Source organism: Colossoma macropomum, unplaced genomic scaffold, assembly GCF_904425465.1.
Source record: "Colossoma macropomum unplaced genomic scaffold, Colossoma_macropomum, whole genome shotgun sequence".
NCBI lineage: Eukaryota > Metazoa > Chordata > Actinopteri > Characiformes > Serrasalmidae > Colossoma > Colossoma macropomum.
This window is the reverse complement of record NW_023494801.1, coordinates 31,175,608-31,202,113: the sequence shown is the minus strand read 5'-3', so window position 1 is coordinate 31,202,113 and position 26,506 is coordinate 31,175,608. Positions and strand designations below refer to the sequence as shown.

Sequence of the window (26,506 nt, the reverse complement as noted above, 5' to 3'; positions counted from 1 at the left end):
GTGCCCTAGCATTTGTTATAACAAGTACAAGATCATATCATTTCCTTATTCTGGAAGTTTTAAGTAAGTAGTGTCCGACTTTAGAACTATCTATACTGAGCAAGCACTTCATTTTGCCTTGCAGTGATATGGGATGTAAATGAAAAAGATAAAACCCTGAGGCCCTAATCTACGACAGGTTTGTGTAAAAACACATGCAAACCTGATAGCACCCACAAAAATGGTCCAAGCTAATCTACTATCTTTTGGGTCTATGGAGGATTGTGTTTTTGTGTGTTTGCCCTATGGCATTTGAAGTGTCTCTTCCTAAGGGTGTAAAATACAGGGCAGCGCCAGTCCAAATAGATGAATTTAGTACCCATTGAGCTAGTTACTAAGCCTGACAGTTATTTTGACAATAGGGAGTGCATGCATAAATCAAAACACATTCTAACCTGATGACTGTTGTCATTGTATTTTTAGAGTTTAGCAAAATATATATTTTTAAGTTTAAACATGATAATTTTGTATTAAATATGTATACAAACTAAATACGTATCTCTTATAATGCCTTGCTCCAACAATCATTTCTGCTTGATCTAAACAAACATACAAACATACAAACAAACAAAAAACACTAATGTACAGGTGAAAGTGTTGGTAGTGATGTTGAGTAAAAGACAGGCCTGAGGAAAATTAGCGGAAAACGGAGTATACTTCTAAGAAATTAGGAGAAATATAGGCTTTTTCAAAAATAGCGTATATGCCTACTGTAATTAGATTTATGTTGTTGAAGGTACACTGTACTGGTGATTTACAGCAGGCTCTTAGCAAAACTGCACTGCACATAATGTTTATTACATAATCAGGAATGCTTAAAAACTTTTACAGCCCCTTGTCAATTATGGAAATGTTCTTTGTTAAGTCACCAGAAAATCAGCCAGCAAGTCACATTCAAAGGAAACACTTGGGGGGAAGCATGCAAACTCACACAAGTTGCTTTACAGACCAGTACAGAAACAACTAGCACCAGAAGATATTCAACTGAGTAATTTAACTGTACATTCCTTATGAAGCTCTCTAAACTGTGCACTGCAATATTAAGGATGGCAAACTACAGCCCTCTGCCCCCAATAAAAGAACACAAAGAACTTAAAGGAGCAGCACTCTGCCAAGCACTGTGGTGATGTCAGTATGTAGTGTGTGCAAGTTATTGTGTGGCGCATGTGTTTATGTACCAATGTTCCCCAAAATAATAAAGCTGAGCTTGCTTATGTAGACACCACACAGGATTAAAAAAGCATTTTCTCTCCCAGAATTCCCCAGGCTTAAAAAAAGCCTAAGCCTCTCTCAAACCACAGCACCCAACACGGTATTGAGGGTGGGAGAGTTATCACAGCCACTGATGGTTCAGCTTTGAAAAAACACTTCTCTGATTAGCAAACCTTTTTAAAGTCAAAGTAAATCTGAAATAATAACACATTTTCCCCTCTGTACAATGACATATTTCAAAAGAGAAATATGGCATCAGGGAGGGTCTTGAAGCTAGCTAAGCATTTTCACAGGATAATAGGAGGGGTGAAACATGATATTATTGGTTATTATTAATTTTCACTGTCTGCTTGTGCTTGGCAACATAGCTAAAAATCAGAATGAGTTATAGAGGTGGGCAAAAGTCATTACAATTTGATAAAAGATTACTAGGAAACAAAAACATTGTATTTTAAATGGTACCGTAAGACCATGGACATGAAGTAAAAATATAAAAATGGTCCATTTTTATTTCAGCTTGACATTAATTAGCCCCAGCTGTTCATAGATGCATTAGTAAATTTTATGACTTAATGCTTCCTGAGTACTGCTACTCTGTATTAACATAATGTCTTCACACAAGCTAGTTTTCATTAGTCTGCTTTAACCTGTTGTGCTTCTCTTATGATTGCACCACAGGGAACCTTACACAGTGTTGTAAATATTAACTAGAAAGATACCACGGTTAGAGAAATACTTTCTATTTATTTAGTTTTTGTGTATTTTGAACCGTTCTTTCATTTCTGAAGCACAAAGTAAATGACATACAGTACTATGTTGAAGACCTTTTATTAATTTAATTTCCAGTCCAAAACATCCATTTAGTACAAGTTATTCATTTTTCAGCATTAGAAAAAAATAAACTACACATAATATCAAATTGTTCAGTATTTAGTGTGACCACCCTTTGCTTCAATTCTTTTTCAGAGGACTTGGATTCAGTTTTTCAAATGAATTTGCAGAGGTAATTGTCCATGCTTCTTAAAAATACCTGCAAAATTCAGTCTTAAAAGTTGGTGGCATTTTCTGCTTTTTATGGCCCAAATATTCCCAATTACAAATTTAGAATCATCAATCTATAAAACTTTACTCCACATCTCAGTTACAATGCAAATATTTGTTTATTTCCTTTTCTCAGTAACAGCTTCTTGACAGCTATAAATACTTTCAGACCCCAGCACTGAGCTGGCTTCTTATGGTGTAAGGATGGACGGAAACATCTGTGTTTTTTTTTCAGATCTGAAGCAAGAGCGGAGCTTGATTTTCTCCTTAAAGAAAATTATTGTTGTGTGAAACTATTGGTATTCCAGTGAGGACAATATATTGCCCGTAACTAGTCACAGCAGTGTTACCATTAAGACACAGGCAGAGCACGCAAATCTCTCTAGTGCTTCATTGCCAGGGTCAGGGTAAGGGTCAAGCAGCTCAGCTCTGATATCCCCCTCTCACAGTGCCACAGCCCCCATCCAACAGCCACTTCTGTATACACAATCTAATGGCTTTCACGCTGGCGTTGCATCAGGTGCTGGGTCTGTACACACAGAGGTATGTTTCTACTCTAAAGCTAAATCTTGTCAGAATAAAGACTGTGGTAATAAGTGAAGGCAATTGTTGCAGTGCATTTAGACTGCACCTAGGTTTTGAGGCATGCATTGAACAGTGCTGCCAGGTAAAGAGGAAGAAGATCCAACGTCTCAATATACCAGAGGAATCAACATTCACTACTGTGCGCACACACACACAAACACATGCTTTTGGTGGTCCATAATGTCAAACTCGATAAAGCCCAAATTCAGCAAACTACATAACCCTCCCCCTGACCCATTTGCATAAAGAGCCTTAAAACTCCCTGCTAACATAAGCCACATTCATTGCAACCTCTGACTTAAGCCCATGCCCTTTGACCCAGCAGGAATGGGAAGGCAACTCCAAATAACAAACCAGCATTTATGTCCAGACATGAGCCACATGGGCCTGGTGGTTTCAAAGAGCTCCACACAGGCATATCCTCTGATTCACTTTGATTGCAGGAAAGGCCTGGACATCGACAAGCTACCACACACTGATTCCAGCTGAGTGACTGAATGGCAGTTCAGGAAGCAAATAATCCTTTATGAGTTGTTGTCAAACCAATTAAGCCACAGAGCTGTCAAAAGCATGGGGGGTGTCAACTTTAGGCCATGATGGACAGGCATAGTCCTCAGTGCATGCACATTCAATTCCATTTAATTTAACTTTAACTGTAAAATGCTTTTAAAACAGATATTGTCACAAAGCAGCTTTGTCAAAATTCCAGTCTTTACCCTCAATGGGGAAATTCACTACGCTAGATCCCTAGCCTAATTTAACCGTGGAGATGTAAACATTCACTTAGTTTCGATGTTAAATGGTACGTTGTAGAAACTAAGTGGATGACTGTTTGAATCTCAAATATGAAATTACATAGAAATTAAAAAAAAAAAGAAAGATGGAATTCTCTTTTAAAGTAAAGGGTGACAGTGGCAAGAAAATCCTTCTCAAGATCATAAGGAAGAAACATTGAGCATAAACAAGATTTAAAAGGAGAATCCCTCCTCCTCTTGGCATTTAATGGAATTGCAACACAAACAGTGAAAGGTTGATAAGAAGATTTCACAGCATTGTCCATTTTGTGTGTATTAAATATGTACTGATGTCTGGTACCAGCCAGAAATGCATGATCGGAACCGGCTACAACTGATTTTTTTTTGTACTCCAAATGCGTGAACGGCAGTCAGCCAATTTATTATTTTTATTTTGGCCAATCTGTGTTGCAATTTTATGACATGAATAACGTAAGTCCTGGTAAGTACTCTGTATTTAAAGGCTGCTGTTACTCATATACCAAATTGTTGTAGCATAATTGCACATGACTCATAATGTTATATTGTAAGGGTCTCACAATAAGTATGTTAATATTAATTTTTTTCAATACGGCAGTCACAAGACGATACACACTGTAAATCAAATACACTTAGATTTCATGCTATAAAATGTATTATAATGGGAACGGTTTCTATAGTTCTATTTGACACAATCCATGATATACCTTAAAGTTCTAACTACAAATGTAAAAAAACTGCAAAGTTCTCAGAACTGGAAAAAACTGGTGTGGATTGTCTACTTTGGATGGTTGATTAGCCAAGCTGTTTGAAAAGGTAAGATTTCTCAGTCAAGTACAATAATGGTGAATACAGAGTGGTAGACTGAACAATGACAGTGTGCTGACATTGCTCAATGTGAGGATCAGATACCCGTGCTATTACCTCAAACATGCTAAATCATTTGTGAAGACATCACCCAAATGTGTCACTTACTGGAGCGAGGGGAAACCACATAGCTAAAGTTAGTCAGGTTTTTATTAAAATTTTCCCTCCCATCTTAAATGTAACAGTTACAATTTATATAAAACCACACAATCAGATTATAAATGAATTTGTCATACTTATTCATATAATATTGCAATGTAGCCTTATAGTCTACATTTTTTTTTGTTTTTATGTGCTTTTATGTGCCCACACAGTGTGAGCTTTGGGTTAAAAAAAAATTGCCACTAGTCAATCTGGCTGTAAAGAAATCATGAGCCGCAATAAAAAAATCATAATCAGTACATCCTTGGTATCAGCACAATGTACCAATGTCTGTTTATGTCTTTAAGTATAAAATTAACTGCATTAGCAATCCAGTGTGACAAAAAACTGGCAATCAGCAATAAAAATAGCTTTTTACATGAAACTCTGTGGGTGTTGGGTAATGGGAATGCAGTAATGTGTCAGCGTATTTGACAACTCTACCCAGTGCATCAAATATTTATGTACATAGTGTATTGCATAATCAAAGCTTGGAGGGATATCTAATATATTATTTTGTTACATCAACAAAGTTAAAGGGTTTACAGCCATGATTTGTGAAACCTATTACTATGGCAACACAACAAACCAATAACATTCTGCCAACTTCAGTGCCCAGAGAGCCTGATCAGCAGTAAAGAAGATTGTTTAAAATGATAATTAATTAATCTACTGTAGCATTAAATAAATTCTTTGATGTAGCTTTTAAGTACATTGCCATAGCCATTGTGTGCTGGCTCTGTATCTCGGGATTCAAAAGTGCAGCCATGGACTGGCCAGCCATGTGTTCAGTTTTTCCTCTGCCCTGTAATAAGGCTATCCAAAGCAGTGTGGCAAATGAGGTCCTCTCCGGCGCCATACGGACACGAGCTTGCCTGTCCGCCTCGTCGGCCGACATGATGGCCACGTGCCAGCGTGCCTCACGGAGGGAAAGTGTATATCAGTCCTAACGACAGCTATAGCACTGCTGCGGTGCCCCTCGTCTCCCAACACCCTCTAGTGCTCAGAGGCCTGCGCCGTCCAGCCCCTAACCCACAACAGCTTCTAAATCCATCAGCCGCTTGCTCCACCACCACATTTTTTACCTCTGAAGAGATGTAATTTAAAGAGAACCACAGAAAGGTCAACACAAGAACAGGCCGTGCCAACTCCCGGCAGTCCTCCTTGCTGACACGGGAGGCTATCTATTTTATTGGGGCTGCCTCCAAAAGGTGGTTTTAAAATGGATGGGTTGTGTGTGCATATGTGTGTGTTGAGCTTGGCAACTGGAAAAAGAAACATTTTTATCTCTCTCCCCCTTGCTCTCCCACTTGTATTCATGCTCTCTCTCTCTCTCTCTCTCTCTGTGGTTGAGGGGGGCCTGTCTCCAGCAGGCTGGTTTAGGTACTCTAGTTGCCAGGCTCAGAGATGAGCGTGATGCATGGGCAGAACTGGCAGAAAGCTGGACCTGCACAATCTAAATTTAGATCAGGTGGGGCGGGGGGGAAGTCCCCTAGCAGAGGTGAGGTGAACTCCAGACATTAAAGAACTACCACACTATGTATGTTTCAGGCAGAAGAAAGGAAAAGACACTCACTTTTTAAAATAATAAATGGTTCTTGACATACAATTCTAAGTAAAAAACTGTAATTGGTATAGAACTTTTATATTATATGAAAACTAAAAAGGTTCTTCACAGGGCTGTACTGAATATTCAATAAAATTTGAAGATTCAATAATTAAAATATTCAAAAATGAAAAAAGTGTCTGCTTCTGTGCATCTTTTTTTTTTTTAATCAGTCCAACTGGTAATAGTGAGTGACCAGTAGCGCGCAGTAGTGGCGCATCTAAAAGCAAGATAATCTGCCTGCACATCACAAAGAAACAGTAATTTGCCTTTTTTCATGTGGTCAAATGGTCCATTATTGTCAAAGACATGGTAATACCTATAATAACAAAGCTCAAGTTGGTGTTCCTGTTCGCTATTCTGTTTCACATTGAATAGTAGAGGTGCCAAAATATAACTGCTGCAATATGTTGACAGAAGAAAAATTCTGAAATTTGCAATTTGAACAGAAAGTTTTAGTAAGAAACAGGTGAATCTTCAGCTTTGTGTGATAATGTTGGTTTAGCACAGGCTTGGATACAAAGTGGTTTTAAGCAGCTTCAAAAACTTGGTCATACAGAATGTAAAATATGTTGCCCCCTAGGACTTATGCCAATAATTATCGTTAGTGTGATAAATTGTCACATTATGCTTTTGTGAGGATATTGTGGATATTGTTGTGGATATCACATAATTTTGTTTAAAAAACGAGCTGAACCCGTCCTGTATAATTGGATTTACAGCAGCTATTAATAGTTTTGAAAGTATTTTTGAATTTGGCCATATTATTATTATTATGATTATTATTATGATTATTATTATTATTAATAATAATGATAATAATAATAATAATAATAATAATAATAATTTCTTTCATTTAATCATTAAATCAAAACAAAGCTTGCCTTATTCATACAGAATATTTATATAATTGAGATAATATTCGATAGAATATTCAAAAATAAAAAAAAAATATTTGATAGACGCAGCCCTAGTTCTTTAACCTTTAAATGCTGATGCAAAAATAAAACAAAAAAGAAACACAACTTCCTGATCTGAACTGCGCGCTGAATGAGATGATCAGTTCGATAGGGTTAAAGTTTCATCCACTGAAATATTCTTAGGGAACAAAAAGTGTTTTTTTTCTCTGGCACCATACCAAAGACCTCTTTTTGGCACCTTTTATTTTTAAGAGTGCATAAATACAGCAATAGGCAAACTTAGTTCACAAAGGCCTTCTGCTCCTGCAGGTCTGAACACTGCTGCAATTGTTCAGCAGGGAAAGAAAGAGGCATTGCAAAAAAAAAAAGTCAAGGGAGAGTGAGCAACCAAGTCTATGGTGAGTTCTGAATGGGCCACACAAAACTCAACTGCCAGTCAACAGCAGTGAGGAGTAAATTCACAAAGGGGCAATGAAAAGACTTCTGTCCATGACAAGGAGCAGTGAACTATAAAGCAGGACATGTTGTTAAAACTAAGGGTGAACTACAAAAAAAAAAATACATGCTGCATGCTCAACTTGCAGTTCAGCAGCCCACACAGCTGGGAGAAGCAGAGACACACAGCAGCAGTGGAGCATGCTCAGCCCATCCATACAGGGAAGTCAGCAACCAGGGACTACACACTTACATGCCATCCAGTATACTTGTTTTGGTATGTGAATTCTTGTCCCAGCACCACAGGAACCCAAAAGGGCAACTCCCATTGCCGTGTAACTAGTGATGGCTGCCCAGGGAAAGTAAACCCCACCACATTCATTCTTTGTCCCCATTAGCCTGTGAAAAGTCAGACTTCCCCTCCCCAAATATTTTTTTCTGAACCTGGGCCTCCCACTTTCTGCTCTTTTCTAAATATCTCAGTGAGGAGTTTTGCACAGATTCCTACCCCGTATTGTTCTTTCAGATCCTCCACTTGTTACGGGTTTTGTTGCACCACAGCTGATCCACTGTAACAGAGTATGATTAAGATAGCTGGAGACTTTCTCGCTATGACTGAACTTAGATCAGTATTGCTATTTTCCTTGCAGCAGTTTCGATTAGATTTGTGTAAGGGAAGCAGACCCAGAACCGTGTTTATGGGTGATGTCTGCCTGAGGGTGGAGATTTCTAAAAATTTACTTCATTCTGTTGCGTTTAAAACATATTCTTTTTTCTTAAATTCCACCACTATTCTGTCTAAGTAAATTTATTAACAATAAGCATACAAAAATTGCAATCAAAAACCCTTTCAAGGATGTTAATTTAATAACATTTGAGTCAGTTAAGAAAGACAGTCATTTAACACAGCTTAACCTTAAGTCGAAGAATTCCTTGTCTACATTTTCAAATACTGTATTTTTTTGTTGCAATAAAGCTAGTTGTTACGGTAGGCATTGGGCGGCATCCCGGTTTTTAATACCTTCAAACCATCTCAAAATATTACAGCAGTATATTGTATTTGCGGGGTGGGGTTATTGTAAGTGACAAACATTTATGTCGCTTTATTTAAAAAATCTAATAAATCAAAAGAGTAGTTTGTATATATGCTCACCAAATTGCACAGTTTTCAAGGCACCATTCAATAAATGTCAAACCATCTAACTAACTAACTAAATAAATGTTGAACAGAGCTGGTTAGCATTACTGATTTTGGCTAACTAAAGGACCGACACAAGTTTAGATGATAATGATTATAATCTGGGAGAGTGAAGCTGGCGCTGAAGGGACAGAAAGGCAAAATTATAACTGCTTCTAAATGTTAGGATTTGTAGCCTGAAAGGCTAACTTAATGCTTAAAACTAATGTATGGGACAGCAAATGGTGAGTGACTGGTGCTGACAAAAAGTCGAAATCTAACCTGGTGTTTGGGACTGTAGCGTTTTGGCTAAGCTAATGCATGCTTAGTTAGCAGGCCAAACGTGTTACACACAACAGCACAGACTTTTAGAAGATACCTGAGAGCACAATTTCAAGTAATTAGTGTCACTCGAAGTGAGTAGTGAAAGCTGAAATTGAAAAAGTTCTGTGGTCTATGCTGCTCTTAGCTGTTGCTGACTGACTATCATGCTTAGTTTTCATGTAGTCTTTCCTGGCTCTGACTCTCTTTCTATAAGCACCACCAATCAGTGAGCTCCCAAACCACCATTCAGGAACACCTCTAAAATACAAATGGATGGAATATGATTGTGTAGCCATTTAAATGTGGAATAGACACATAATTTTAAAACACTGTCATCATTTTTAAACATGGTATACCTTATTACCGTTATATCACCCATGTGTTGACATGAATTATAAATTTAAATATTAGGGTTCTCAAAGTTATAAAAATGCAACAAATTAATAATGCCACTAATTTCATCGCATTTTCCTAGTTGTTCACTTCAAACCATTCACAGTTATCCAGGCTGACTCCCAGCTGCTTGCGTGCTGCATGTGCCCTCTCTTTCAAATACACCTTTTAAATAGCTTTTATAGCAACATCTTCAGCACCTTCAGTGAATATGCTAGATAGCACTAACAGGATCCTATGGATAAATCAACTAGCAGCAATCTAACAAAAACAACATTAAAGTGAAAACCCACTGTTCAGTTTGTTGTTATCATGCTCAGGTTCATGTGAACTTTGTGTTCACACAACGAAAACAATGTTAGTGAATTGATGTTGGATGATTGAATTTAAAATATATTTTGATGGAGGATTAAAAGCTATGATCTCTAATACTGCAGTATTTTTGAGTACCAGATGGGGAATGTGTGTTGCACACATTTCTGGTTTACAGTAAAGAAAGCAGGAAATACTGAGACTGTACAACCTGTGAAACAGATATGTTTAAGAGGTGGTTTAAAACATATGTACACATTGAGTAACAGTCAAGTGTGCAAAACTACCACACACACATTGTGTGAGATAAGACATCAAACACAGAAGAAAGACAAAAAACAGTGGTACCTTGATTGAGTAAGACAGATGATGTTTTGCACCAAGACATACAGAGAATAAAGACAAGAGATAACAACAGGTTCAGACATGTTCAAGTGTAAACATGTGGTGAAGATGTGGAATCTATGTAACAGTGTGCATTTGTTCTTTTGTGCTTCTGTGAATCTTTATTCAACCCCACATGCTAGGTCCCCCATTTAGGTGCACCTGGAGATAAAACCAAATACCACAAAGGCACATGCAATTTGTTTCAATTGTCTTTTCTGGTGCTCCTATCTTCTTTTAACGCTTGGGACATGTCAATAGAAATGTTTGCAGTGTTAAGTGGTGATGTCAAAGGCTGTGCGTGAGTGTATGTATGTGTGTGCAGGAATGCTGCTCTTCCAGCCTGTCTAAACCTCATGCTTGGCCTGGTGTGTGAGGAACACCTGTGTTGCATCTATGGTTATGGCAGTAGGACAGTGTGGCTCTTACTGGAGCAGCAAGCCCACCACAAAAGCAAGTAAAAGGCAAGTAAAAGAAGCAATAAACATCCAGGGCTGAGTAAGTGTGTGAAAGGGACTATCATTATAATCATCCATACATAGTGCCTAAATAATATTTTACAAAGTCTCCCGAGTGGTGCAACCACCTAAGCGTTGGCTTAAGGAGACAAAAAGTTTTATCCCCAGCAATGCCACAGATATCTGTAACTGTGAGTCCAAGACAGCATAATTCCCCTCACTCTGTCTCTGTGGGAAGGATGGCCCTCCCTCCCCCCATCACTCAGTGCCATGGAAGCCAACGAGGGCGCTCCGTGGAAGCACATGCTAGCCTTCCTTCCAGCTTGATAGCATCTTGTGATAGGGAGACCCAGCTAGTGCGTGGTGTTGGTCAAAACTAAACATTTGGGGAGAAAAGTGGGTTAAAATCAGAAAAAAGAAAAAAACACTAAAATTGTGTTCCCTTCTTATACCTGTTATTATTTATTGGCAACTAAACCTGGCCCTATCAATTATATAAGTAAACGAGTAATGTGCCAATTATTGTGATTAATTACAATTTTTTTTACAACAAAAATGGATTTAACACATTTTTTGTTAAATTCCATAATACTAATAAAGATAAGCTACAAAGTTTTAATTATTTTTTATTTAAAAAATATAGAAAACACTATTGATCCATTGAGAAGTAAATTTTAATCAAATTTATCTGAGAATTTGGGTTTGAGTAATCATGACAGCCCTATTAGCAACATTAGTAACTTTGGGTAAAGTATTCCTTCATGCTTATAGTCTTTTTTGTGTTTTTTTTTTTACTGAGTATGGCATCCTCATTACTGTCTGAGGAGTTTCTTTTGGTCTGCTTTCATTTGAAATGTATTAAATAAGATGAAAATCTGTGGCTCTGAACTGCTGCAACTTGAGCTGTTTACAAAGTCTCTTATTTTTGAATAAGAGAGCTCAGCCCAAAACTGCAGCCATGCCGACCAACAAAAAGGAGCTGACGAACCAATTTTCTCCCAAACCAAACTTCATTCTGAGGCCATCAGAAAGCTGCTGCTGTGGCTCCTTCAGAGTGCATATGTTTCAAGTTTTTCTTTCTTTCTTTCTTTCTTTCTTTCTGTCTTTCATTCCCTCTGCGGGAAAAAATCTTTCCTCTTCTCCTTCCAATTACGTTTTGATGAGGTTTTTAATCTTGTTAAAGCTTAGGTCCATGACCCTTGTCTCTTCTGTGCAGAGTGTGCAGAGTGTGCAGGTGTGCAGAGCACAGTGGCGGCGGCAATGTTATCATAACACTACCATGACGACCGGATGGATTGAGGACTGTTGTTCTATTGGTCTCTTTCTCCCTTCATCCTCTCTGTCATTCCTTCATCATTCCTGAGATGAAAGATCAGTTATTTCTCCATCCAAAAATGCTTAAGTAGCTAAGAGTAAACGAACTAGACTAGAGGGCAAGTTGACATGATCCAATTTGCCTTTTTGATTCAGTTTGCAATTCTGAATAGGCATGCTCGATAGGAATTGGCCAAGATCAGAATGGGAAATTTTTGCCCCAAACATGCATGGACCAATTTATTATTTTCATTTCAACATATCTGTGTTGCAATTTAATGGCATAAATAACATGAACCAGATAAGCACACTTGTGCTGTATTTAAATGCTACTGCTATACCTATGCTGCAGCATATTGTGCAAATGCTGTATATGATTATGCATGAATAAGTGTGCTCAACAGCCAGTTGCCTCTTTTGGCATCAGCAAAAGTATCAGACACCTTCTCCAGCCTTTGGCACCAGAAAACTGGAACTGTGCTTTTTCCATTAGTTATTTGTCTGAATAAAAAGAGCTCTTCTACTTTCTGAAGATTGCAGATTTATGATTTTTGGTACCTGCTCAAGAAGGCTACCAACAGGACCTAATAGTACTCGAGGGTGATCTTCTCTGTGGTAGGTAACAATTGCAACTGAAACCAGCGACAACAGACACAACAACGACAGAGACAAACCTAAGTTTTGCTTAATTCTGCACGATTCTGTGCAAGTGTAGACATTTGTGAGAGTGTGTGAGTGCAAAACAGTGTAGTACATCATTTCATATTAGCCAATATGTTAAGGTAACTATAACTAGATAACTACTTAGCCAAATTAGATACTTTAGAGTGGTATAAAATGACCAAAAAGACAAATAAATACTAGCGATAATAAAATCGTTCATCACAGTTTTTTCCCCCAGCTGTCTTAAGTAGGTGGAAACTGAACTAAAACTAGAACCATTAGTTCTAGTTCATTCTAGTTCCTGTTCGGGTCAATTCTTGTTTTTTTTAATGTGCAGCGGAAAAACATCCTTACTTTTGATGTAGCATTTAATTTGATTTCGTTAAAAAGCAAATAACCTTCTGTTGCAGCTTTGGCTTAAAGAAAGCACTGGAAATGTGTTAGTGTGCATCATCTATAACATGGCCACACAGTATGAGCTTAAAAAAAAATAACTAAATAAAAAGGCTAATAATAGGCCATCAGCAAACAAACAAAACAAACAGCATTAAACAAACAAAGATGGGTGCACTTCTATTTTTGAATGAAGCATTCCTTTCAAAGTTATATTGCAGAAAAAAACTGATGCTCACATCCAAGATAATCTTAACACATATACAGGCAACAACACCTGCAAACTTTGACAGCTGGCTTATTCAAGCAAACAAAACTAATGTTTCAGATGTCTGGCCTAACGACCAATTAAAACTTCAGTTTGACTGACAAAAGCACACAAGCACACAGTAGCAGACACGGACAGGTTGAATGTCAACTGCACCTCCTGAATACTAATTCCTCCGTCTCCTGATACTAATAATATCCCATTTGAGTTTCTGTGTTCCAGTGTACAACAAACCACGTGAGGGACATAAGACTTGATAGACACACGTCACCTGTCAGCAGCCAATGAAACGCTCTTTGTGACAAACAGCCATCTAGACACAGCCAATGGCACATGTGCAAGAGACAGCCTGGAAAAGCTCATCCTGAACTGATGAAACTGTAAAATAACACAAATAAATTAGTAAGAGACAAACAAAGAGCTTTGTTAAAATAACCATTAAATAAATATATGTGTGTTGCTTTGAGCCAATATATTAATGCTGAGAAGAGAAGCATGTATTTACACATAGGAAAGAATGTAGCCACAGGCAATCATATGGCATCACCTTTGGCACCTTTGAGTGCCTACTTTCTAATTCTAGTATATTATGTGAGGTCTTAGTGACCAGACATTATATTTAATCTTTTTCACAGCTGTTTTTCAGTATTTTGCAGTAACTTTATTAAATTATTAATTCCCTTAACAAAATAGGTCATTTCTTTCATGTTGCACAATTTAAAAAGTGTTTACCTCTAGCACTTTTACAAGGTTAATTTATAGGAGCGTCACAATATACTGATTCTGAATGACTGCAAAGTCTACAATGTGATGCATCTAATTCACGTGTTGATATATATGATGGTACTGTTGTTGCTGCACTCTGCAACGTCTTTTCCCCCAGTGTGCTGCGGTCTGAAATTCGGTAGATAACAGTAATCATAACAGACTCTTCATTCCAGCAGAGTTCCATAAATGCTTACCATCAATCTGAGTTTTTTGCAACACAAACTCTATTATTATCAAGAGGAAAGGTGTTGCATTGCATTGCAGCAACTTTTGAAATCCTATCAAATGTCAAATTATTGCCTTACATATTAAAACTGAACCAAACTGAGGTGAAATTTAAGGTCTACACCACTAGTAATTCATAGAAAAAGGAGTTAACAACAGTGTATATGTCTGTGTACATATACATATATATGATATGCTAGCTGTACTAAGTGGGCCACTGGAGGCCAGGCTGCACAGGAAAGCATAGCCTAATGGGAAACACACATTTATGTGACTATGGGGCAAGGGCTGCCATTCAACAAACGGCCTCAGTCGCAAGACTTCATTTAAAACCAGAAGCTCCAAGCCACAGACTCATTCTTAAGCCATAGAGAGGGGCGGCAATGGCTCAAATGCACATGTAGATCTTCAGATTAGGAAAAGAAGAGAATGAAGGCATTAAGCTCTCCAAGTCCATATCATCTTCGTTTATCTCCATTCCTCCCTTCCATTAATACAGTCAAGGTTTGGAGGACTATCACGCAGCATTGTACCCACATGTTATAAATAACGGTTAGAATGTTTTCACTTATATTCTGGTCAGAGCGCCAAACTAACCATCTCCATATTCTCCAGTTCTGAACAGCTACCGAATACTCAGGCACAGAAAAAAGCAGAAGAGCCACAATCCTCTGGAAATGGGATGATACAGAGCAATTATCACAACACATATGTGTTAAACACTTGGCTATTTAAACTTCGGGAAGAGGTTGTATGTATACTATGATAGTATGGCTATCCATTGTGCAACAGTAAATGAGAAATGCAATACTGCTATCATGCAGATTAATGAACAGTTCAAAATAGGACACACTAATATGAAAAAGCTGTACAAAACGAACCATTAATAATTTATAGGCACTGCTAGATTTTGGCTATTTAAAAAATTACGTAAGTGTAACAACTGCTCAGCTGAAGGTTATCCAACTTTAAGCCCATGAAGTCCTAATTAGAACCATACAGGCCATATGAAAATAAGGTGAACTGGGGAAACTATATTATTGTTTTATCTGTGGCAAGTTCATACAAAAAGGGTTTTATCCCAAAGACGCCGTGCAAATACCTGTGGGATGAAACTGAAAACGCCATGGGAATTATTGGAGATATTCCCTGCCAGCTGTCAAATATTTCCACATCTGTCTGTCGGAATGGGTGAGAAGTCTCCATTAGACTTCCGTGAGCGCAGCTTAATTGGAATCCCAAGGTCTTTGTGTTGGAACTGTGCTCCTGTTTTGAGCTGAGGAAGGGTCGTCAGGCTGATGACGCAGACATTGATTACTCACACTCTGGAAAAGAAGCTGAAACTGGAGCACTAAAAAAGTGGGGGAGAGTGATTAACAGAGAATAATAGAGAAAGAAAGGAAGAAAAAACGAGTGCCGTACTATTTTCCACCTTTATGCTGTAAACCTGTTCAGCTATCAGCTCTTACAAAATGAAGAGATTTTCAGAGACCCCTATTCACTTCACCTCCTTTTGCTCTTGATTCCCAAACTAGAAGCCTAAACCAAAAATGTTTAACAGATTCAATACCCTAATCTGGCCAGCCAGTCTGGAACAGACAGAGCAGCACTTCTTTGGAAGGAGCCATAGCCATTTCACCTCACTACCTGGGATATGGATCCTGACCTGACCTGCTCTGCCCTCAGTGGCCGTGGTCTGAACCGACCACAACGTGCTCCTCTGCTCAATGTCTGGCTGCACTGGCAGAAAAGACTTCCAAAGGAACTGGCTGACAGAAAAAAAAATATCAAGGGAAGAAAAATTGGACTACTGTACCACTGACTTGACACACGCCAAACATAAACCTAACGTTTTTTCCCTTTACTCCTGTGAGCTGGTACTCAGAACAGCTGCCCCTAATCCAGTGGAAGGCCTACCTCATCTGGGTTTGATTTGGCCTCTGAGTGGAGAAGAGGTGGATCTGGGTTGGGAAGAGAGGAGCCATTATTAGCAGGAGTCTTTCAATCTGACTGATTAAAGAGGGTTTGGGTCGGTTACACTGGATGGCTGAGCTTAGGTCCGGCCCAAAACCTATGCAAAACCACACAGTCCGCTCAAAAAGGGGGAAAAAAACACATCCAAGCCTGGTCCTGGAAAAGCAGAGGAACTCGCGCTAATTCGACAGACCTGTGGAGCTGTGGTCAGTGGCACATTACCAACCAGCACCTACATGCCAGCTCACTTTCCACTGCCTTTAAACAGAGAGTTGGCTTGGCCTCTAAGAAGTAGCCACTTCATGGGGTTATTACCACGTCTTCTGTGTCTCTGGTTAGAAAAACAGTCAGGTCAGCCCTCCAGAGGCTCTTGTCAATTCAGCATTTGGTGAGTTGGAGCCATTTTAAAACATTTAGAAGCTTTCCACTTTGGAAAGAGTTCCAGAAGAAAATTACATGGAGCGTTTGGTTAAGAATGTTATGCGCACATGATAAATTCAGGAATATTTTTGGTGACTGCAGACAATTATTAAGGTGAAATGTGAGCTTGCCTGCTGAGTTTATAGTTTAGTCACGCTGCATCCACACTAAACGACACTTTCAGGCTCCCCATCCCCCAAAGGCCCATTTACAGCCTAATATAGGGCATGTGCACAACCACAAATTCCCGAACTGAGCTGTAGCCAACACGTCCTGTCTCTAGCTCCCCTGAGGGGTAAAGAGGAGGGTCGAACCCCTACGGTTGAGTACAGGAAGGACCTGGAATCAAGACAGAGGCAGGAAACATGGTGCACAGGGCTAATTGGTATGGCGTGGCCACAGTGACTCAAAAAGCTGGATGCAATTGAGTCAAACTGTAAAGTCCTCTGATTGCAACCGTGCCAGAAGGTCCCATTAAGTTCATTATAATTATGTTTATGGCAGTAAAGAGGGGAAAGGGGCAGAGGATGGGGTGGAGACAGAAAGACAAAGCAGTTAGAGAAGGTGAGCTCCAGCAGTGATAAAAATCTGCTCAAAATGGAAAATGAGTAAAATAGCCATGCTATCATACCAAAAACAATCTTAACCATCCATCCTCCCTAATATTCAAGTTTGAGTCCACCCTCTGTGCCCCCCTCCAGCAAGCTCTGCATAACAAACATTTCCTGCTATCCCCCACTTCCAACTTCGACAGCATGACCGCTATGTGCTGGAGTGTGTACGGAGTGTTTTAACACCGTGGCCTTCCAGATTAAACAATCCCAACACATGTCTGATGTAAACTGGACAAGCAGCTTTGTTGCTATCACTTAATCTACGCTTTTCGAAAGCTTTGTTTGCATAGGGTCTGATTCATCACAACCTTAGTCACTGAAAAAAAACAACATAATTCATAAAATTTCTGCCTCCAAAACCAACTCATACCAGATCAACCATACAGTGCTACAATGCTGTCTGTTGCAAAACAAACCTCAACACAAAACAGACAAACTCAGATACTAACTAAAGCAAACAGAGCAGGAGAGGGATAATTCCTATAATAATGCTCTGGCAAGAAGTGTGAGAGCAGCAAGGGGGTGGGTGATTGTGGCCTGTGCTCATTTGCGCGTGCCTGAGGTATGTGGCTGCTCTCCAACATGAAAAACTCTTCTGCTGCACACAGACCTCACTGTTGACAATGTTATTAAGAATCCATCCTCATGTCATTATTGTACACTCCCAGAAAATGCAGGTGACAATAGAGGCACTAAACGGCTGCATACTTAATCACTAAAGTATTGTAGCACAATAGTCCATCTACAGTACAAGGGACTCAATAAAGCCAACCATTAGTTCGATTTGATCCAAAGTGAGGTACACCAAAAGACTGGTTGGCCTGTGTCTGTGAAGCACTCTGCTGAGCTAGTGCTTTCTGAGGTGAGCTGTGCCAAAGAATTGGATTGAGATCTTGGAGCAGGAAGCAGGATGTACGTTAAGGACATTTATCTCTTCTGGCTTGTTACCTTAGTGCTACTGTTTAGAGAATAGCTGACCTGAAAGCATGGAGTTTATGTTTTTTTTTTTGTTTGTTTGTTTTTAGAAAGGGGAAGGTGATGATTACATTTCCCCTTAATTTAACTTCTCATTTATACTAGCTGCTGACTTGTTCAGAGATTATAGAGGGTGAAAATGGAGAAGATAAGGGAAGGAAGAAGTGAGGGAGGAGAAAGATAGAGAGTAAAAGTAGAAGAGAAATGACAAAGTGACCTAAGATAAGTAAGAATGGGGGACAAACAAGTTTTGGGATGCTGTTCACAGACAGCAAACCCCACTCTGTCTCTGCCAGGACTTTTAATCCAAGCTCACATCTGGAACTAGAGTGACCTTGTGTATGAGCAAGGATTTTAAAGACAACTGACCCCAATCTTGGACCGCTGGTTTGAGGCAGTTCTTCCAAGAAGAAACCGACATTCAAGTCTACTGATGGCGAATGCATCTAACACTAGTCAGTACAAATCAGATGACCCATTAGATTACGCATGTCAAACTTTTTTTTCAAAATGGGCCAAGGAGAATAACAAAGAGGCTGTTGGCATATTATGTGGTGAGGGTAAATACTAGCCATGCTTTCCCTGCTAGAGCCCCAAACTGGAAGTGCTTTTAGACTGTCTGCATTGAACATGCAAAGCTCCAGTAAAAAATAATATATTAATTTGAACACATAATATTAAAAGGGATTGCTGCTTTAATGTGGCTTATTCAGGCTTGTCATGCTTTAAAAGCAAATCAGATGAGCAGGAGATATACCTTAACCAACACCAGAGGAATGCCAAACAACAGAACATGGATAAAACTAGCCTTACTGATGGTGTGGATACATACAAACTCACAAACAAAGAGTGGAGTAATGCTTTGGGTATGCTATGTATTCTTTCATACACAAACTTTTGTTCTTTTTCTCCTAGCTAGTGTATAAGTACCTATTCCTTTAAGTGATTTAGAATTTTCAAGAAACTTGAAATTCAGTTGTACAGTTTACAAATGGATATTCTGCTCAGCCACTGGCAGATTTAATGCTGTTAATGGCAATACTTTACTCAGCAATTGGAATATTCAACTCAGTTACCAGCACATTTCACTCAGTTATTGGCATATTTCAGTGTAGGTTTTTTATTGCCATATTTCAATATAAGTCTTCTAGCGAACATTGCCAGCCAAGTTATTAAGTAAACTAATGACGCTATCACTGTACTGCACTATAAGAAACCCCACAAAAACCCATAGTAGATAATATGTCGCTTTCACACCTAAAGGGCAGTCAATCTAAAGTCTTTAATTCAAACAGACACTGCTAATCCTCTGACACTTCAGCTAATGTTACAAGCCTTGTCACATCATAAATTACTTCAGCTCATACCTTTTTGCTTGAAAACAGTGAATTTGTAAAGAGTTAGCTGATGGCAAACGTGATACATTCACGAAATGATGTACAAAGTTTTATTACGTTGAATCTATACGAATAGAGCATACAGTGAGCTTACAATGAGTACAATGAGTTTGATATTTATCTCACTGCACACTCTCAATCTCAAACTAGCACTGCATCAACACTCTTATGAAGATCCACATGCTAGTTATCTCTGCCAATGTATTTCGTGATTTCGGGGCTATAGATTAACCCCTTAAATGGCCAGCAGGTCCAAAATTTCATTACACACTTCTATAACTTAGAATAGTTTGCACTGCCAGTTTGCACTGAAGTCCCTGTGGTTACTGAATAATAAGCCTTAGTATGTAATAAGTCTGGGACCTAAGGGATTAAGAAAAAACCAAGGAAAGCAGATAAGAAAGGATGCCAAAACAGGGGACCACTCATAATACATGACATCAAATTCCCAAGCCCTATTCCCTAACATTTCAAATTCAAAATATTACAGGTCACAGAATTATAATTACTATTGGTCAAATTCACCACACTTCTGCATTAGTGCACATGAATAAACCTCTGAAGTTGTATGTCATTCTGTAGTTGGTTTCATATCCATAGGAAAAACGAATGCCAAAAATCATCACGTATTATGTCAATTTAACATGCAGCAGTGTTAGTTTGCATGGAGCATTATTCATATTTTAACTCTTTAATGGCCTCGTAATTCAGACGATCCAGTGACATTTAGGGAGAAAATGTACAGGGAACAAAATGCATTGATTTTGGAAACTTTTTTTTCTTTTACCACAGGAAGTTCCTAAAATGGGCATGACACTGACTACAGAATGACAACATGACTTGACAGATCTACTCACCTGCACTAATTTGGAAATGTAGCAGATCTGACTAATTAAAAAAGCCCAGCTCACATCAATAAAGTTAATGGTATCACCTGGGAGCTGTGGTGTTAATGTGGTGATATTACAGGACCGGAAGGTCAGGCAGCTTGCCAACAGATTCTACAGCTCTTCTGATTGATGTATCAGCATGGCCATGCTACATTCTACAATGTAACCTTAGCAAATGAAGTCCACACACAATCAGGCTGCACGGACTGCAACATTCCTCGTCCTACAGCTACAGTACAGGAACAAGCTTTGTGACAAGCAAAATCACCCTGCTCAGTCCATTTTCAGCAGTCAGTGATGCTGTTTGCTTAGTTCTGCTGCAACATTTTGTCAGCATGAACACAGGCACTGGAAACAGTGGTCAGTTCATTTTGGTATTAAAAGTAGACGTCTTCTTGCAAACGTTGAAGGTCCCTGTCTCTGAATGAATTTAACAATAGCACACAGTGTGTGGAGGGCAATTCACGAGGGGGATTTCACAGTGCTATACAGGGGTGACTATCTGCCTAACCAAAGACCCAGAGGAAATGAAGGGAGACTGGAGAGTTGTAGAAACATTGGTTGGTAGGCAGCCAGAAACGGCCATTCAGAGCACTTTTATGTAAACACTAATTTTTCAGCCAAACAGAGAGACCAAAGTAGTCACACTCCTTTCAGGAGCTGGGCTTGGTAAATAACTCTGTACATTAGCAAAGGGTATCAGAACCACAGCTATACATTCTCTACCTTAACTGTCCGTGTCAAGCCCTTTCCCTATGTTTCTCCACCCCTCCCCCAGAAACTTCCGGTCCCGGCCATTCCTCACACACTTTGACGGTTGGGCGGAGCCTCAGTTGGTGGCACACGCCAGCCTGCTGTCTTTAGGAATAGAAACATGGGGCTACTGCCATAGCTATACCACAACAGTGCTGTATGAACATCACATTTCATTTCTCTCTCTCTCTCTTTCACTCTCCACAGAGCTGGTGCTCATGGTGCTCCTACTGTACATGAGTGCATGTGTGTTTACAGTATCTCTCAGAGGCTTAAGCTGTCTGCCACAGGGCACCTTGCAGAAAATGTAAAAAATCTGCCCTGAATGAAGACAGTGGGACAAAACACTGCTGAAAAAATGCAGAAATAATGAAAGAAAATAATAATAATAAAAAAAGAAACAAACAATGAAAAAGGGAAATAATGAAAATGTGTGATAGATAGACAGACAGACAGAGCCAAAATGACCAACTGACCACCCTCATAAATTTAAGCAATAAGGAGGGTCCTTGTCAGTTTCATAGGGGTCCTCTCTTGCCCTGTCTTTGACATGCATGTGCTGTGAGAAACACTTCCACATAGCTCACAAAAGAAAGCCTTCATTGCACATACTGGCACACACACGTGTACACACGCACACACAGAGAGTATCAACATTTTTGAAAAAAATCTTCAAAGTAGCCCTTTTTTTTCATTAATGCTACTTTGTGCACTCTTGTCATTCTCTCAAGCAGAGTCCCAAAGGCATCTGCAATGCTTTCCACCAGACTTGTTAGCTGCTAAAAACAGCTTGTTGGGCATTTCAAAAAAATAACTTCAATCCTTCAATTAATTAACCAAAAATGTTAATTAACAGTCAGAGGCCATTATGTACAAGTTATTCATTTTTCAAGACATATTTCTTAGGAGACTAAATATAAGGTAATCCACTTGCATGAGCAAGGGGAAAACATGTGAACAGGAATTTAAAAAAACTGCAGTTCAGAAAATTATTATAAGATAAGGAGAAATTGAGACTCTTAACAACTGTGCAAGACCTGGTAGACCACCAAAATTGTCCCCATTAGATAAACAGCACTTTCATCTTTAGATGAAATAGGACAAAATCAAGCTCCACTCTTGCTTCAAATCTGAAAAAAATCCACACGTGTTTCTGTCCATCTTTCTACTGTAAGAACACAACTTAACACTATGGATCTGAAAGCATGTGGCTGTCAAGAAGCCATTAATGAGAAAAAATTGAAAATCAAGAAAAGAAGCTGCTGGTGTTCCCAAAACAATGGATTAGCCTCCTCAGAGCCCAGACCTCAATATTACTGAATGCATTTGAAATTACTTGGATCATGAGAAGCATAAAATGCAACCAACTTCTAAGACTGAACTTTAAGATGGTGGAAAAATTACCCTGCAGATTTCTTCGAAAAACTGAAGGTGAGTCTCTGGAAAAGAATGGACGAATGGAAATTAAATGAGAGAACGGTTGTCACTGACTACTGCACAGTTCTTTTAAGCATTGACGTCTTTAGATCAACAGGATTACAAAAGACCTTCATTCCATCAAGTGTGATCAAACTTTACTGTGAACACATGCACAGTAGAGCATTATTTTCTGTATGTAGGACTCACCCATTGGAGGTGCCTAAAGACACAGAGCTGACAGAAGAGTTCAGCTTCCTGCTGTCCCACAGCCTCACCTCCTGCTGACGGTGCTGAACACACACAAACATACATTTCAGCAAGATCACTTTTATTTTTTTTCAAAGACAGTGGCCCCACATACAGCTGGGGAGTTTAATTTTATTGTTGCCACTGTTCTGTTATTCTATGTATACTAACTGAGGTGTCATTTAAGCTGCAGCAGATGAAGTCTTTGATTCCATCCAAGACTCCTGCACTCAAAAAAGCTTCTTTTTCTAAATAGGTACTAAATATACTAAAACATACTAATGAGAGGATGTGTGAGAGAGGCACCTGAACCCCAAGTGCTGACAACAGCCATGGGAAACAGCTTGAGTTTAAGGTGCCAATGCCAAACAGTACAGGAAAACAAACAGTGTCAGATTTGGTCAAAGTATTCAATACGCTTCAGAAATCATCCTGCTGCTGCCACTGGCATTCATCTTCAGGTCCACTGGCAGCCATACAGTTCCATGAAGCCACACTCCACAGATAAAGTGGTATGCTTTTGAGTTTCTTTTATTGCCTGTCTGATACATCATCTTTTTGCTCCAGATCACCACAAGCTTTTAACATACTTTAATGTACCTTTCTGTTCTTGATGCTTAGTGTTTTACACCTTCTAAGCCTTTGAGATCTTGCTGGTATATTCTTTTTTTACATGGTAGTCTCACATCTGCGTCTACATCCTGTTCGATTGTTTTTCTTCATGGTTGAAACTACTCTTTAGTTATCCCCTACTGTAGTCCTCTATGGCCTGCCAGGTTGTTTGCTATTGGTAAACTCACTTGTGCATACAGGCTTCCTAACAAACAGTCAATTCCCACACAACTTGCATTCTGGCATCTCTTATTTTGTCAATCAAAATCAAAATGGTGATCCTAAGCACCTTCTATGCACCCTTAGTGTGGCTTCTGGCGTACACTTTGGACCCAGCAGTGAGAAGTGGCCTCTTATCCAAAACAGACTAAGATAAATCAAAGTGGAGGAGGTTATTTACAGCTGTCTGAGCAACAAGGCAGAGAAAAAAAAAAATGTTACAATGTTAGCTAAGCTGCATTTATTTATTAATTTACGTTGACAATTAGCTGCACTATGCGTATGATCCAAGTCGAGGTCCCGTAAGAAAATTAGCTCACTTCCCATCTTTGCTATTCAAAATGTAATCATGGTATTTGATAAAACACAATTGTACTAAGATATAAAAAAAACAGTATAATGAAAAATGCTTCAAAGAAATGAATACTAATGGTCACTTAAAAAGGTGTGGCTATGTATAACATTATGTATGTGTGAGGTCCCTAAATTGTTCACCGAATATAAATGTAAATACAGTTGTCATGGAGTCCAGCTAAAACTGTCACTGTCCAATTACTTACAGACTGTACTGTGTATATACGCATATTCTAAATCATCATAAACATCTACAAGCTACATAGGGATATATAAGAATGTCAAAGTGAGTTTGTTCACCTGGTTGAATCCTGTAGCAAGAATGTAATCATCTTTGACCCAGCGAACGCGGGAGTCCTTGTTGGTCTGAAAGCCTTCAACACTCTGTGGAGGGGAAAAAGAAATACACATATAAGCACACTTACTCTTTAAAGAATGAGATAAGTGATGGCCTCCAAAGAATGACAAAACACTTGGAGAAACACAAAATGGCTGCCGGACACGTTTGTCAATGGGAAGCAACAGATAGAAGAAGGCGAGAAGAGAGGGTAATGGTGGCACAGGACAGTGATGAGGTCACCTGTGGTAGAATTCGAATGGACACTGATGATTAAGTAACTGACAAAAAGTAACTACTGGAGGAGAAATATGAGAATTTTTTTTTCTTTTGTGACAGACTGATCAGGACACGTCTGTAACAAGAAGGGGATTTATTTTCGCTGATACACAGTGATATCTTAGTCCCCAAAAGACAGCTCAATTACTCTGACATCATCAGCATGCCTCTAAAACAATGTCGCCATAGTTTCAATGTCAAAACAACATTGTTAGGACACTGGGAAAAGTATGCTTGACTGCTACTAATACATTTCTAAAAGGAAATGTTGGTACACTTGTAAAGGAAAGAATGTGTGTGTTTGTGTATGTGTGTGAAGGAAAAATACATTGCTACTGGGCAGTCAAACATATTTAAACAATGACTGAGACTCCGGGTTTCGTTCATCTGTTGAAGTAAAACCTGATTCTCAATTTCACATCAACCTGCAAATTATGCATGAAATTTTATCTTAATTTCAATAGTAATTTATGATAAGAAAAGTAAGTTTGATGCCAAATTATTTGTGATGTCCTAGAAGAAAATCTCTGAAAAGCTCACTTGAGAATCAGGACGGAAGTGACCTTTAGTAACTGACCACAGGTTTGCTCACATTTTGCAATTGAGTCAACCTTCAATCCCTGGTCTCAACAGTATAATATAGAGCAAAGTTACCTAGGCAAACTATTACAGCTGGCTTTGCTAGAATCAATGACAATGAAAAGATCTCAGGTAGAAGCCCACACATCATTACATCTACTGCTGCATTGGTTAGCTCCACTGTTACTGTGACCTCATGAGCTCACCTGAAAAGGCAACCTCTTGCGGCTAAATGTTCCTTTGTGCTGCTGTTTTTTTTTTTGGCTTACATCACTACACCTGTTTATGTATTATGAATAAGACCTAGCCAAAGCCCATTTTCTCCCTTCTTCTCTGTAGTTAACCGCATATGCTTTCATGGGCTCTCATTCTTGCATATGCTTTCATGAACTGATACTCCAATATCAAAATTGGTTGAAATGTGCCTCATCAATTAAAAAAAAAAAATCTGTGAAATGTCACGACTTCAAAAAACAAACCAATTCACTTGCACACTCTTTTATATGAGTGTTTTCGACCCACTAAGCAAATGTCAAAAATTGCTCCAAATATTGGCTGATACATTAAAAACTCATTAAGGCAGGCAAATATCATTCAGTTTATAATTGAAAGTCACCTTGGTTACATTTTATTCAGGGATGCACAACGATATCAGATCCATATCGGTACCAGTAGATAATCGCTTTAAAAATTATCATCATCAGACCAATGTTTGAATTTCACCAATTTTTCAAAATGATATTTGATGATGTATATATTTGTACTCCAGAAAATCAGATTGTTTAAGTGACACTGTGCAGCTATACTATAATGTTTGTTTTTCATTAATTTTATTCATTTTAGTGCATTTGTAACTCTACAGAAATAAATGTTATATTTCTCCATAATGTTAATCTAGGTAGTCATAGTCTCAGTTTCTATGTTTTATAAATATTTATGTATCAGCAGATATGAACATAGATGACATCAGATATCGGCATCAGTCCACAGTCATTTCAGTTATTTCGGTGCGTTCCTACTGTAACTTGCGCTTGCATTTTCAGCAGTCCACATATCAACCAAAAAAAGTCGGTGAATTTTATTGTACTCCAAAGTAGCTGATTCCAAATAGAATAAACCAAACTGTGCCCAGTGGGTTTA

The 26,506-nt window shown here is 38.7% G+C and overlaps 1 protein-coding gene across 2 annotated transcripts in view; it reads right to left on the bottom strand.

The window, feature by feature from the left end:
* Nucleotides 1-26,506, bottom strand: part of LOC118821423 (mitochondrial import inner membrane translocase subunit tim16-like) — a 159,334-nt gene that overhangs the window by 77,009 nt on the left and 55,819 nt on the right. For both annotated transcript variants that reach the window (XM_036590014.1, XM_036590016.1), the window contains exons 9-10: nt 24,472-24,555; nt 22,948-23,030 (exon numbers count right to left, since the gene is read on the bottom strand). In XM_036590014.1, coding sequence (XP_036445907.1) covers nt 22,948-23,030; nt 24,472-24,555 — 167 coding nt within the window. The remainder of the gene's footprint in view (nt 1-22,947; nt 23,031-24,471; nt 24,556-26,506) is intronic.